This window comes from Balaenoptera ricei, chromosome 2 (genome assembly GCF_028023285.1).
Source record: "Balaenoptera ricei isolate mBalRic1 chromosome 2, mBalRic1.hap2, whole genome shotgun sequence".
NCBI classification, from domain to species: Eukaryota; Metazoa; Chordata; class Mammalia; order Artiodactyla; family Balaenopteridae; genus Balaenoptera; species Balaenoptera ricei.
This window is the reverse complement of record NC_082640.1, coordinates 140,359,703-140,374,515: the sequence shown is the minus strand read 5'-3', so window position 1 is coordinate 140,374,515 and position 14,813 is coordinate 140,359,703. Positions and strand designations below refer to the sequence as shown.

At 40.9% G+C, this 14,813-nt stretch overlaps 2 protein-coding genes across 4 annotated transcripts in view; one reads left to right on the top strand and one right to left on the bottom strand.

Annotated features, from left to right (window-relative positions):
* TXNDC16 (thioredoxin domain containing 16) overlaps positions 1 to 14,813 on the top strand; it is a 118,999-nt gene that overhangs the window by 43,850 nt on the left and 60,336 nt on the right. For all 3 annotated transcript variants that reach the window (XM_059915711.1, XM_059915710.1, XM_059915708.1), the window contains exons 10-11: positions 11,773 to 11,939; positions 12,326 to 12,386. In XM_059915711.1, coding sequence (XP_059771694.1) covers positions 11,773 to 11,939; positions 12,326 to 12,386 — 228 coding nt within the window. The remainder of the gene's footprint in view (positions 1 to 11,772; positions 11,940 to 12,325; positions 12,387 to 14,813) is intronic.
* Positions 13,304 to 14,491, bottom strand: LOC132360628 (adiponectin receptor protein 1-like). The gene is given in 1 exon segment (XM_059915707.1): positions 13,304 to 14,491. A coding segment is annotated over 1 exon segment (1,125 nt). The 3' UTR covers positions 13,304 to 13,366.

The window sequence follows — 14,813 nt, the reverse complement described above, 5'->3', positions numbered from 1 at the left end:
ATTCATCACACCACCACCCCCGCCAGCCCCGCCACTTTCCCCCCTTGGTGTCCATACGTTTGTTCTCTACGTCCGTATCTCTATTTCTGCCTTGCAAACCGGTGCATCTGTACCATTTGTCTAGGTTCTACATATATGTGTTAATATACGATATTTGTTTTTCTCTTTCTGACTTACTTCACTCTGTACGACAGTCTGTAGGTCCATCCACGTCTCTACAAATGACCCAATTTAATTGCTTTTTATGGCTGAGTAATATTCCATTGTATATATGTACCACATCTTCTTTATCCATTTGTCTATCAATCGACATTTAGGTTGCTTCCATGACCTGGCTATTGTAAATAATGCTGCAGTGAACATTGGGGTGCATGTGTCTTTTTGAATTATGGTCTTCTCTGGGTATATGCCCAGTAGTGGGATTGCTGGGTTATATGGTAATTCTATTTTTAGTTTTTTAAGGAACCTCCATACTGTTCTCCATAGTGGCTGTATCAATTTACATTCCCACCAACAGTGCAAGAGGGTTCCCTTTTCTCCACACCCTCTCCAGCATTTGTTGTTTCTAGATTTTCTGATGATGCCCATTCTAACTGGTGTGAGGCGATACCTCATTGTAGTTTTTTTTTTTTTTTTTTTTTTTGTGGCTGTGTTGGGTCTTCGTTTCTGTGAGAGGACTTTCTCCAGTTGTGGCAAGTGAGGGCCACTCCTCATCGCAGATGCGCAGGCCTCTCACCATCGCGGCCTCTCCCACTGTGGAACACAGGCTCCAGATGCGCAGGCTCAGCAATTGGGGCTCACAGGCCCAGCTGCTCCGCGGCACGTGGGATCCTCCCAGACCAGGGCTCGAACCCGCGTCCCCTGCACCGGCAGGCGGACCCTCAACCACTGCACCACCAGGGAAGCCCCCTCATTGTAGTTTTGATTTGCATTTCTCTAATAATTAGTGACGTTGAGCAGCTTTTCATGTGCTTCTTGGCCATCTGTATGTCCTCTTTGGAGAAATGTCTACTTAGGTCTTCTGCCCATTTTTGGATTGGGTTGTTTGTTTTTTTAATATTGAGCTGCATGAGCTGTTTATATATTTTGGAGATTAATCCTTTGTCCATTGATTCATTTGCAAATATTTTTTCCCATTCTGAGGATTGTCTTTTCATCTTGTTTGTAGTTTCCTTTGCTTTGCAAAAGCTTTTAAGTTTCATGAAGTCCCATTTGTTTATTTTTGTTTTTATTTCCATTACTCTAGGAGGTGGATCAAAAAAGATCTTGCTGTGATTTATGTCAAAGAGTGTTCCTCCTATGTTTTCCTCTAAGAGTTTTATAGTGTCCGGTCTTACATTTACATCTCTAATCCATTTTGAGTTTATTTTTGTGTATGGTGTTAGAGAGTGTTCTAATTTCATTCTTTTACATGTAGCTGTCCAGTTTTCCCAGCACCACTTATTGAAGAGACTGTCTTTTCTCCATTGTATATCCTTGCCTCCTTGGTCATAGATTAGTTGACCATAGGTGCGTGGGTTTATCTTTGGGCTTTCTATCCTGCTCCATTGATCTATATTTCTGTTTTTGTGCCAGTACCATGTTGTCTTGATTACTGTAGCTTTGTAGTATAGTCTGAAGTCAGGGAGTCTGATTCCTCCAACTCCGTTTTGTTCCCTCAAGACTGCTTTGGCTATTCGGGGTCTTTTGTGTCTCCATACAAATTTTAAGATTTTTTGTTCCTGTTCTGTAAAAAAATGCCATTGGTAATTTGATAGGGATTGCATTGAATCTGTAGATTGCTTTGGGTAGTATAGTCATTTTCACAATATTGATTCTTCCAATCCAAGAACATGGTATATCTCTCCATCTGTTGGTATCATCTTTAATTTCTTTCAACAGTGTCTTATAGTTTTCTACATACAGGTCTTTTGTCTCCCTAGACAGGTTTATTCCTAAGCATTTTATTCTTTTTGTTGCAATAGTAAATGGAAGTGTTTCCTTAATTTCCCTTTCAGATTTTTCATCATTAGTGTATAGGAATGCAAGAGATTTCTGTGCATTACTTTTGTATCCTGCAACTTTACCAAATTCATTGATGAGCTCTAGTAGTTTTCTGGTGGCATCTTTAGGATTCTCTATGTATAGTATCATGTCATCTGCAAACAGTGAGAGTTTTATTTCTTCTTTTCCAATTTGTATTCCTTTTATTTCTTTTCTTCTCTGATTGCTGTGGCTAGGACTTCCAAAACTATGTTGAATAATAGTGGCAAGAGTGGACATCTTTGTCTTGTTCCTGATCTTAGAGGAAATGCTTTCAGTTTTTCACCATTGAGAATGATGTTTGCTGTGAGTTTGTCATATATGGCTTCTATTATGTTGAGGTAGGTTCCCTCTATGCCCACTTTCTGGAGAGTTTTTATCATAAATGGTTGTTGAATTTTGTCAAAAGCTTTTTCTGCATGTATTGAGATGATCATATGGTTTTCATTCTTCAATTTGTTAATACAGTGTATCACATTGATTGATTTGCATATATTGAAGAATCCTTGCATCCCTGGGATAAATCCCACTTGATCATGGTGTATGATCCTTTTAATGTGTTGTTGGATTCTGTTTGCTAGTATTTTGTTGAGGATTTTTGCATCTATATTCATCAGTGATATTGGTCTGTAATTTTCTTTTTTTGTAGTATCTTTGGTTTTGGTATCAGGGTGATGGTGGCCTCATAGAATGAATTTGGGAGTGTTCCTTACTCTGCAATTTTTGGGAAGAGTTTGAGAAGGTTGGGTGTTAGCTCTTCTCTAAATGTTTGATAGAATTCACCTGTGAAGCCATCTGGTCCTGGACTTTTGTTTGTTGGAAGATTTTTAATCACAGTATCAATTTCATTACTTGTGATTGGTCTGTTCATATTTTCTATTTCTTCCTGGTTCAGACTTGGAAGGTTATACCTCTCTAAGAATTTGTCCATTTCTTCCAGGTTGTACATTTTATTGGCATAGTGTTGCTTGTAGTAGTCTCTTAGGATGCTTGTATTTCTGCAGTGTCTGTTGTAACTTCTCCTTTTTCATTTCTAATTTTATTGATTTGAGTCATCTCCCTCTTTCTTTTGTTTTTTTCCTATTATTTATTTATTTATTTTGGCTGTGTTGGGTCTTCGTTTCTGTGCAAGAGCTTTCTCTAGTTGCAGCAAGCGGGGGCCACTCTTCATCACGGTGTGCGGGCCTCTCACTATCGCGGCCTCTCGTGTTGTGGAGAACAGGCTCCAGACGCGCAGGCTCAGTAATTGTGGCTCACGGGCCTAGTTGCTCCGCAGCATGTGGGATCTTCCCGGACCAGGGCTCGAGCCCGTGTCCCCTGCATTGGCAGGCAGATTCTCAACCACTGTGCCACCAGGGAAGCCCCTCCCTCTTTTTCTTGATGAGTCTGGCTAATGATTTCTCAATTTTGTTTATCTTCTCAAAGAACAAGCTTTTAGTTTTATTGATCTTTGCTATTGTTTTCTTTGTTTCTATTTCATTTATTTCTGCTCTGATCATTATGATATCTTTCCGTCTGCTAACTTTGGATTTTGTTTGTTCTTCTTTCTCTAGTTCCTTTGGGTGTAATGTTAGATTGTTTATTTGAGATTTTTCTTGTTTCTTGAGGTAGGCTTGTATAGCTATAAACTTCCCTCTTAGAACTGCTTTTGCTGCATCCCATAGGTTTTGGATTGTCGTGTTTTCATTATCATTTGTCTGTACGTATTTTTTGATTTCCTCTTTGATTTCTTCAGTGATCTGTTGGTTATTTAGTAACGTATTGTTTAGCCTCCATGTGTTTGTGCTTTTTCAATTTTTTTCCCTGTAATTGATTTCTAATCTCATAGTGTTGTGGTCAGAAAAGATGCTTGATATGATTTCAGTTTTCTTAAATTTACTGAGGCTTGATTTGTGACCCAAGGTGTGATCTATCCTGGAGAATGTTCCATGCACACTTGAGGAGAAAGTGTAATCTGCTGTTTTGGGATGGAATGTCCTATAATATATATCAATTAAATTTATCTGGCCTATTGTGTCATTTACAGCTTGTGTTTCCTTATTAATTTTCTGTTTGGATGATCTGTCCATTGGTGTAAGTGAGGTGTTAAAGTCCCCCACTATTATTGTGTTACTGTCGATTTCCTCTTTTATAGCTGTTAGCAGTAGCCTTATGTATTGAGGTGCTCCTATGTTGGGTGCATAAATATTTACAATTGTTATATGTTCTTCTTGGATTGATCCCTTGATCATTATGTAGTGTCCTTCCTTGTCTCTTGTAACATTCTTAATTTTAAAGTCTAGTTTTTATGATATGAGTATTGCTACTCCAGCTTTCTTTTGATTTCCATTTGCATGGAATATCTTTTTCCATCCCCTCACTTTTGGTTTGTATGTGTCCCTAGGTCTGAAGTGGGTCTCTTGTAGACAGCATATATATGGGTCTTGTTTTTGTATCCCTTCAGCAAGCCTGTGTCTTTTGGTTGGAGCATTTAATCCATTCACGTTTAAGGTAATTATCGATATGTATGTTCCTATTACCATTTTCTTAATTGTTTTGGGTTTGTTTTTCTAGGTCCTTTTCTTCTCTTGTGTTTCCCACTTAGAGAAGTTCCTTTAGCATTTGTTGTAGAGCTGCTTTGGTGATGCTGAATTCTCTTAGCTTTTGCTTGTCCTTAAAGCTTTTGATTTCTCCATCAAATCTGAATGAGATCCTTGCCGGGTAGAGTAATCTTAATTGTAGGTTCTTCCCTTTCATCACTTTAAGTATATCATGCCACTCCCTTCTGGCTTGTAGAGTTTCTGCTGAGAAATCAGTTGTTAACCTTATGGGAGTTCCCTTCTATGTTATTTGTCATTTTTCCCTTGCTGCTTTCAGTAATTTTTCTTTGTCTTTAATTTTTGCCAATTTGATTACTATGTGTCACGGCATGTTTCTCCTTTGGTTTATCCTGTATGGGACACTCTGCGCTTCCTGGACTTGGGTAGCTATTTCCTTTCCCATGTTAGGGAAGTTTTTAACTGTAATCCCTTCAAATATTTTCTCAGGTCCTTTCTCTCTTTCTTTTCCTTCTGGGACCCCTATAATGCGAATGTTTTTGCGTTTAATGTTGTCTCAGAAGTCTCTTAGGCTGTCTTCGTATCTTTTCATTCTTTTTTCTTTATTCAGTTCCGCAGCAGTGAATTCCACCATTCTGTCTTCCAGTTCACTTATCCATTCTTCTGCCTCAGTTATTCTGCTATTGAGTCCTTCTAATGTATTTTTCATTTCAGTTATTGTGTTGTTCATCTCTGTTTATTTGTTCTTTAATTCTTCTAGGTCTTTGTTAAACATTTCTTGCATCTTCTCGATCTTTGCCTCCATTCTTTTTCCGAGGTCCTGGATCATCTTCACTATCATTCTGAATTCATTTTCTGGAAGGTTGACTATCTCCACTTCATTTAGTTGTTTTTCTGGGGTTTTATCTTGTTCCTTCATGTGGTACATAGCCCTCTGCCTTTTCATCTTGTCTATCTTTCTGTGATTTTGGTTTTTGTTCCACAGGCTGCAGGATTGTAGTTCCTCTTGCTTCTGCTGTCTGCCCTCTGGTGGATGAGGCTATTTAAGAGGCTTGTGCCAGTCTCCTGATGGGAGGGACTGGTGGTGGGTAGAGCTGGCTGTTGCTTTGGTTGGCAGAACTTAGTAAAACTTAATCCACTTGTCTGCTGATGGGTGGGGCTGTGTTCCCTCCTTGTTGGATGTTTGGCCTGAGGCAACCCAACACTGGAGCGTACCTGGGCTCTTTGGTGGGGCTAATGGCGGACTCTGGTAGGGCTCATGCTAAGGAGTACTTCCCAGAATTTCTGCTGCCAGTGTCCTTGTCCTCACAGTGAGACACAGCCACCCCCCGCCTCTGCAGGAGACCCTCCAACACTAACAGATCGATCTGATTCAGTCGCCTATGGGGTCACTGCTCCTTCCCCTGAGTCCCGAAGCGCACACTACTTTGTGTGTGCCCACCAAGAGTGGAATCTCTGTTTCTCCCAGTCCTGTCGAAGTCCTGCAATCAAATCCTGATAGCCTTCAAAGCCTGATTCTCTAGGAATTCCTCCTCTCATTGCTGGACCCCCAGATTGGGAAGCCTGACATGGGGCTCAGAACCTTCACTCCAGTGGGTGGACTTCTGGGGTATAAGTGTTCTCCAGTTTGTGAGTCACCTACGCAGCAGTTATGGGATTTGATTTTATTGTGTTTGCGCCCCTTCAGCCGTCTCATTGTGGCTTCTCCTTTGTCTTTGGGTGTGGGGTATCTTTTTTGGTGAGTTCCAGCGTCTTACTGTCGATGATTGTTCAGCAGTTAGTTGTGATTCTGGTGTTCTTGCAAGAGAGAGTGAGAGCACGTCCTTCTACTCCGCCATCTTGAACCAATCCTGATTTTCATGTGTTGAACCATCCCTGCATCCCAGGAATCAGTCCCTCTTGGTCATGGTGTTTAATCCTTTTAAAGTGTTGTTGAATTCATTTTATTAGTATTTATTGAGGATATTTGCATCAGTTTTCATCAGGGATATTGGTCTGTAGTCTTCTTTTCTTATAATATCTTTGTCTGGTTTTGGTATGAGAGTAATGTTGGCCTAATACAATAAGTTTGGAAGTGTTCCCTCCTCTTCATTTTTTTGAAGAGTTTGAGAAGGATTGGCATTAATTCTTTTGAAATGTGTGATAGAATTCTCCAATGAAGTCATCTCTGCCTGCACTTTACTACGTTAGGAGATTTTTGATTGCTGATTCAATCTCTCCTTACTAGTTATATGTTCAGAGTTTCTGTTTCTTCTTGATTCAGTCTTTTTTTTTTTTTTTGGCCATGCTGTGTGGCATATGGGATCTTAGTTCCCCAACCAGGCATCAAACCTGTGCCCCCTGCTGTGGAAGCACAGAGTCTTAACCACTGCACCACCAGGGAGGTCCTTGATTCAGTCTTGGTAGGTGTATATGTCTAGGAGTTTATCAGTTTCTTCTAGTTTATCTAATTTGTTGGTGTGTAATAGTTCATAGTAGTCTCTTATAATCCTTCATTTTCTTATATCGTTTTTTGAAAATTTCTAAGTTGTAATCTCACCCCTAGTGCAAGAGTGCTTCTGTCACTTTTGTATATTTTATACTAATTTATAATTTTTAAAATATATACATATTTTTATAGATATATAAAATTATTAGTAATTTTTATGGTACTATTAGCAATCTTCTTGGTACTATTCTATTACTTTTTCTACCTATCAAGGACATTTGTAATTTTGTCTTTTGTCTAATGGAATGGATTATAACTTTAAGGAACCACGGGGTTTTAGAAGAAGTATACCAGCTTGTATGGAAAGGGACAGAAACAGCACAAAATGAAAAGAAGTCTTTAGACTCCCCGTATTCTATGGACAGGAAATGACTGAGGAATCTGCTCAGCTGCAAACACAGGCTCCTTTTTTTGTAAACAAGAAAGGATGAGTTGGAGGGCAGGTCAAGAGCCCAAATATGTAACCCAGAGCCTCAGAGAGCAAAGCCTTAGGGAGTAGGACTGAGCCCTAATCAAGGAACTGGCCCATATGCCTGGATGGGCTTCAGAATCCCTACACACTAGTGACCATTTTATGCTTCTGCTTTCTCCCCTTTCAAACAGTAATATATATAGTGGTTATCTTTTGCCTGTTCCATCATTGTCTATTGAGAATGGGGAAAAATAATTCATTCATTTCTTCAAATTGAGAGGAACCGTTCTCAAGGAGCTATATCCAAGAGACCACACTAGACCTGAATGTAGATGATGAGATCTTAGAGTTTGCATTGGTCTCAAAGTCTGATGGGATGAGGCTTGGAAATCTTGGAGAGAAGTGTGGTTTGCATGTGATAGGGGTGGAAATTGTAGCCAGAGAGTAGACCATTGACTACAACAATTCACATCTGTCCCACTTGCAAAATATACTCACTTCTCTCTCCAAGCCCCCCAAAGCTTCATCCTATCAGACTTTGATTAAATTTTCCAAAGGTGGCAATAACAACTCTCCCATCTCATAAACTCTTATCATGTGACTTTATCAATGTGCCTGTCCAGTGGTAGAGTCTATGTCTTCTCTCCTTGACCATCATTGAGCCTTTGTGACTGCCTTGACCAGTAGAATAAGGCTGAAATGATGATATGTGGCTTCTGAGGCTATATGTCATAAAATGCCATGTGCTTCTGCCTTGCTCTCTTTGATTGCTCATTCTTGAAACCCAGCTACTTTGCTGTGAAATTAAGCCTGAGGAGAAGTCATGTGAAGAGAAATTGAGGTCCGCAGCCCACAGTTCTGGCTGAGCTCATCATAGTCAGCAACAGCTTGCTAGCCAGTGAATGAGCCATCTTTAAAGTGGAACCTTCACCCTCCAGTCGAAATGCCCCACTAATGCAATGTGGACCAGAGATGAGCTTGCAGACATATGGACAAAAGAAATGATTCTTGTTATTTTAAGCCATCAGGTATTGGCATGCTTTGCTACATACACAGTGATAGATGCTTGGAACACACCCTCATCTGTTTCTATGGCATTACCTACACTGATTCTCAGATTTGAATTTTCAGGTCACATGTTTCTTCGGAGTTCCTGTCCCATATATTTAACTACTAACTAGATGTCTTTCTCCTAAGCTCTACATGTCCGACATTAATGTGTTATCCTTTACCACCTGTTCTTTCTCCATTATCTTGGTTAATTTATTGTCCAGTCATTCATGGCAGAAACCTGGAAAACCATTCTCAATTCCTACATCTCTCTGCATCTAATTTTAGATCTTAAATATCTTTTGAATTCTTCATTCTAACAGCCAGCACTTTAATCCAGGTTCTCCCTCTCTCTTGTGTACTATTTTAGCAATAGCAACTGATGTGGTCTATATTGTATTCCTGTACTTCACTCTCTTTAAGTTCATGCTCTCTGTTGCTTGCAGAGTGATATGTTTTATTTATTTATTTATAAAACATCTTTATTGAGATATAGTTCACATATCATTTAATTCACCCATTTAAATTGTAGGATTCATTGGTTTTTAGTATATGTCTTTTTGTTTCCGTTCTTTGGTTTTTTTTGGCCACATGGCATGTGGGATCTTAGTTCCCCATAGTCTTAACCACTGGACCACCAAGGAAGTCCCTTTTTTCTTTTTTTTTTAAACAGAGTGATATATATATATATATATATATATATTTTTTTTTTAATATATATATATTTTTCTTAACCATATTTGCTTATTTATTTATTTATTTTTATTTTATGGCTGTGTTGGGTCTTCATTTCTGTGCGAGGGCTTTCTCTAGTTGCGGCAAGTGGGGGCCACTCTTCATCGCGGTGTGCGGGCCTCTCACTATCGTGGCCTCTCTTGTTGCGGAGCACAGGCTCCAGACGCGCAGGCTCAGTAATTGTGGCTCACGGGCCTAGTTGCTCCGCGGCATGTGGGATCTTCCCAGACCAGGGCTCGAACCCGAGTCCCCTGCACTGGCAGGCATATTCTCAACCACTGCGCCACCAGGGAAGCCCAGAGTGATATATTTTAAATACACATATATGATCTTGTTACAATAATTTTTGCAGTTCCTAACTGGCTTCCAATTATTTACAGAATAAAGCCCTATCTTCTTAGGAGGATATATATAGTTTTTAATGATTTGGCCCCTTGCCAGATCTCCAGCCTTACTGTCTTTTCCCCCTTTTTACTTTTTAATACAAAATTTGTTATAGTTCTCCAAATACACAAAGAAGAAACGAGGCTTTTCTACTCCTTCAGGCTGTTATACCCATTCAGGTTTTGGCATAATTCAGCTCTGTGTTGTTGTAGCACTGAGGTTCCCACCTTCTCGCTGGCTGTTGGCTGGTGTTGCTCTTACCTCCTACAGGCTGTTCTCAGATCCTGACCACGTGGCCCCCTCAAAAAATTGCAGTTTTCTCCCTCAAAGCCAGCAGACAATCTCACTCCATTGTGCTATGACAGTCTTACATGGTGTGACCTAATCAAGGGAATGACTATGCTATAAGTATCACCCACACTCAAGGAATTAGGATTATACAAAATGTGTACACCAGGAATCTTGGGGACCATCTTAGAATTCTGCTTACCATAGGTAAATATAGATTTCTCTGTGAAAACTTTTAAGATTAAAAAAAATCCTCAATAATTAGAAAATTTACAAGAATGCATCTTCCCGTGTATCTGCTTTTATCCACTATGCTGGTTACTCAGTGGGCTCTTTCAATCTGGCAGCTCATGCTTCTTCAGTTGCGGGAAACTTTTGTGTGTATTTCAGTGATGATTTCTTCCCTTCTGTTTTCTCCCTTCTCTCTTTCTGGGACTCCTATTTGAATGTTGGACCTCTTGAACTAGTCCCTCAATTTTATCTCTTCTATTATCCATCTGTCTTTTGCTATATTTTCTGGCAGATTTATTCAACTTTATTTTTCATTTCTTTATGAATACTCTATCTTCCCATCTTTTTGAGCTTACCAGTGGTAGTTTTCTGAACCTTCTTCTGAATAGTCTTGTTTCCTCCACGTTACTTGTTTTTCTGTTTGTTCTGGTCTCTGTCTTTCATGTTACAGGCTTTCCTCAGATGCTTGTAACAAGCATCTTGTTCATGATTTAGAATATGAAACTAAAAAAGCTGATTGGAAATTCTGAGGCTGTAGATGGGAATTGTTAACTCTGAGCTCTGTAGGGTGATTGGATCTGTGCTGCTTTCTGGTGAACCTCAATGTCAGTAGCTTTAGACTTTTTCTTGTGGTTACTCAAGATCCCCAGAAAAGGAACTTCCAGTTTTCTGCTGGTGTACAGAAGTCTGGCTGCTAGCATACTGGAAACTGAGTGGGGAAGGGCTAAAAGGAGTCTCAGCATTTGGGTACTCAATGCCCCCTGCTTTGGGTATGGTATTCCCACTCTCAGCTGTTCCTGCAGTCCGGCCAGATTTCTTCTGGTGTGAGGGAGGGACCTAAGTTCATGGAGTTGGGGAGGGGAATTTAGGGATCTAATGCTTCCCCAAAGGTTTTACCTATTCCTCCTTATTTTGGAGCCTTCCTGCCATTCCCCTTCCAATATTTCTCTCCCAGTTCCAGAGACGCCAGGCAGTGACAGTTCCTGAGCAATTTTAGGATTCTACAGTTAAAGTGAAATTGTCTCTTAGCTTTTCCTCTCTCATGGCTTTAGGGTTTTGTTCTCCAGCTTCCAAAATTTTGCTGCCTTTTCTCTTTTCCTTTCTTCACATATGTATGTTTATCTCTTTTGAAAAATCCTACTGCTGTAGTTGTGCTGGGATTTCTGGAGGGAGTGAAATTAGATGTGTATATTCAAGCTGATGTCAACTCAGATGTTCCTCATTGTTCTGTAATATGTCATTATATGTTAAATTCTTATGTGGAAGAATTTGTTCCTTAGTTATCTGTTCTGTTTTGTTTCAAATATCTATCTCTTTATTTATCAGTACCACAGTTTTTTATTGTTTTTTTTTGTTTGTTTATGATATCCTTATTCTTTATGGTTGTAAATTTCTGTTTAACTCCTTGTAAAATTTGTTCGTTTCATAATTTTTAAACTATATAGGTACACTGGGAGCATTAAACTTAGGAAATCATGAGACCATTTCTGTTAATGTTAATGGATTTATTTCACAGACTTGCTTTTTCACTCATCTTTATTGATAAGAATTAGCAGGGTTTAAATCCAAACGTTGGAACGTTATTATCACATAGTAAAGACGTTTTGTTCTTTTTCTAAATGAAGACTGAAGTTGCTGAAGATCCTCAACAAGTTTCAACTGTTCATCTCCAACTAGGATTACCACTGGTTTTTATTGTTAGTCAACAAGCTACATATGAAGCTGATAGAACAACTGCAGAATGGGTTGCTTGGCGTCTTCTGGGAAAAGCAGGAGTTCTGCTCTTGTTAAGGTATTTTAAACATAAAGTAGTCACTATACTGTATTTAGCAGAACACTAATATTTTTCTTATATGGCAATCTGTTCACTTGTAAATAAAATCAGATCTCTAATGGACTCTAATATAGTTAAAACCAGTTGCTGAGCTAAAGTCTTTAATTATCAGCTTGATTAATATTTAGACCTTTAAACTGCTAAATGAAGCTGTAGATTAAGACAGAGGGTAGAAAATCTGATCTGTATTTATGTGTAAAATTTCTCAGGCTCACTAAATTGTAATCTTTCTTCATAAACATTTTTTAGTATAAGAACTTACAGCTCTATTTTAGATTGACATCCTGGATGACTATTTTTCTTGAGATTAACGACGTAAAACATTTATTTCCATTTTGAAAAAGGGACTCTTTGGAAGTGGACATTCCTCAGAATGCTAATGTGGTCTTCAAAAGAGCAGAAGAGGTTAGTCATTTTATATATCGGTCTACAGTGTCTGCTTATTTAATACACGTGGTCCTAAAGTAACATACACTTATTATAGGAAAATTCTGTGAATTGCCACTATTCAAAGATAATTGCTGTTAACATTTTGGTTTGTTTTTTTCATCTGTTACTCTGTCTCTCCGTGTGTGTGTGTGTGTGTGTGTGTGTGTGTGTGTGTGTGTGTGTGTGTTTATTTAAATATATATATATTCTTTATTTTATTAATTTTTTTTGAATGCCAAGTATCTTCTGTACTCTTTTATTATCATCATAGTCTTTGCATCAAGATACATAGCAATGATAGCAGGTTTCTTTTTAAAGCTTAGTATTAAATATTAAATATCTTTCCCCACTTTAATTTTACATTACTCTGCCAAGAAAAAAATTAAAACTCAAGTTATCTGAAGCCTGGACACACTTCCATGATTAGCCGGGCTGTGTAAAAGTTGGTGGCTTTGTTCTTCCTGCTGTGTGAGCAGGTCCAGGCCCTAGAAAGGTGGACGAGGTTATCATTGTTTTTCAAAAGTGTGCTACAAAAACGGATGGCCTGTTATAAGCCAGGTTACAGAGTCAAGACGGGGGTGAGGGAGGGACAGTTTCTTCTAGAAACAGAATTTCTGAAGAGTCCCAGTCCATCATTTTTCCCCAGAATGGTTGGAGGGGGGGTAAAATCTCAACATGAGTTTCAAAGCCCCATCTCTGTGAGGGGACAGTAGTTGCCTTACTGAGGAGGGCGCGGCTGAGCGGTGGGGCGGCCACGTCTGCCCATCCCCACTGTTCTCAGCGAGGGAATGGAGTTTATTGCCCAGTGAGTGTGAAGTGGGCTGAAGCTCGGTTGGTACTGAATTCTCTAAGAGGTTTCTTCTAGAAACAGACAACTCAGACTCTTCCTCTCACTTCAGCAAAGAAGTTATTTTAAAAGCACTTGGGAAGTTCCTCCTGTGCCCTTGCAGGGTGGCTCAGAGGAGGGAGTCGTCAGTACAGCCCCCTTCCAGGCCGTATCGGAACTCCTGAAAGTTGGAGACCCTGTAGAAGTGGACGAAGGCGGCTGCCACCACCAGGACGTGGAAGATCTGATGAGACTAGAACCATATGTCGGATTTTCCAGGGAAGAAGCGCTCGGGAATCCGTGCGGCATAAAGGCCAGCTCTGGTGATGTACATCGCAGCCATGAGGAAGAACCAGCCCATCTGGCCCACCGTGGTGGCCTTGACGAAGCCCTCCGCGATTGTAAAGTGCGTGGTGGGCACGACGCCACTCAAGCCAAGCCCCAGGAACACCCTTGCTCTTGTCTGCCGGTGCTTAGGAGTGGCAAACCGGTCCCACTGCACCACAATGATGGCAGAGATGCCCACGATGGAGAGGTAGATGAGCCGTGGCTGTGGGGAGCAGTAGAAGGAGTAATAGAGCCAGGGGACAAAGCTCCCCATAATCAGCAGGGCAATCCCTGAATAATCCAGTTTGGAAAAGGTCCGAGAGACCTTCTCTGAGTGACAATAGACAGTGTTAAAGAGCCAGGAGAAGCTGAGGCAGAGCACCGCGCCCAGGAAGAACATCCCGAACACCACCTTCTCCTGAAGGGGGGCCGTGAAGTACATGTTTCTTCTGAGCATGGTCAGGATTCCCAGAAAGAGAAACAGCAAAAAACCAAGCAGTTGGGTCCAGATGTTGCCACTCTCTGTGTGGATGAGGAAGATGCTCTTGAAGCAGGCCCGGAAGGAGGGCATGGGTGGCCTGTGGCCGTGCAGCAGGTAGTCTTTGTCCTTCAGCCACTCGGGAAGCACGTCATATGGGATGACCCTCCAGCGCCCCTCCCAGACCTTATACACAAACTCCTCCATCTTCTCCATGGCATGGTGGGCTTGCAAGGGAAGTGTCAGCACCCGCCCCTCCTCCTCCTCTTCCTCTTCCTGAGGCCCTGGGCATGCCTGCTCTTCTTCAGCTTTGTTTGGGCTGGCGACGCCCTGCTTGCCTAGCTCCTCTAGCAGGGGGCCCAGCTTAGACAGCTCCACTGTGTCAGCCTCGCTGTTCCCGGCCGGAACCCCACTGCCCTGGGCCACCACAGGTCCTTTTTGAGAAGACATCTGGCAGGTACCTCAATGCCCTGTGGCTTCAGCTTGGGGGAACGGTGGGGTATCTCGGGCCCAGGGAGCAGAGAGTTCCCTGTGATGGAAGACAGGCGGGCGGCGGGCTCTGCTCGGGGTCGCGGACCCCGCGCTACATCTCACGGCACTAGAGGCGGCCTGTGGCCGAGCGGCGCGAATCTTCTGCCTATATATATATTGTAAAGAAATTTAGGATCATGCTATATATCCTGCTTTTCATGTACAGTTATATTTCATTAATTGCTATTGTGCTGTGATGCCTGCCTTTGTACACTGTTTTGGACATCACTGATTCTTTCCT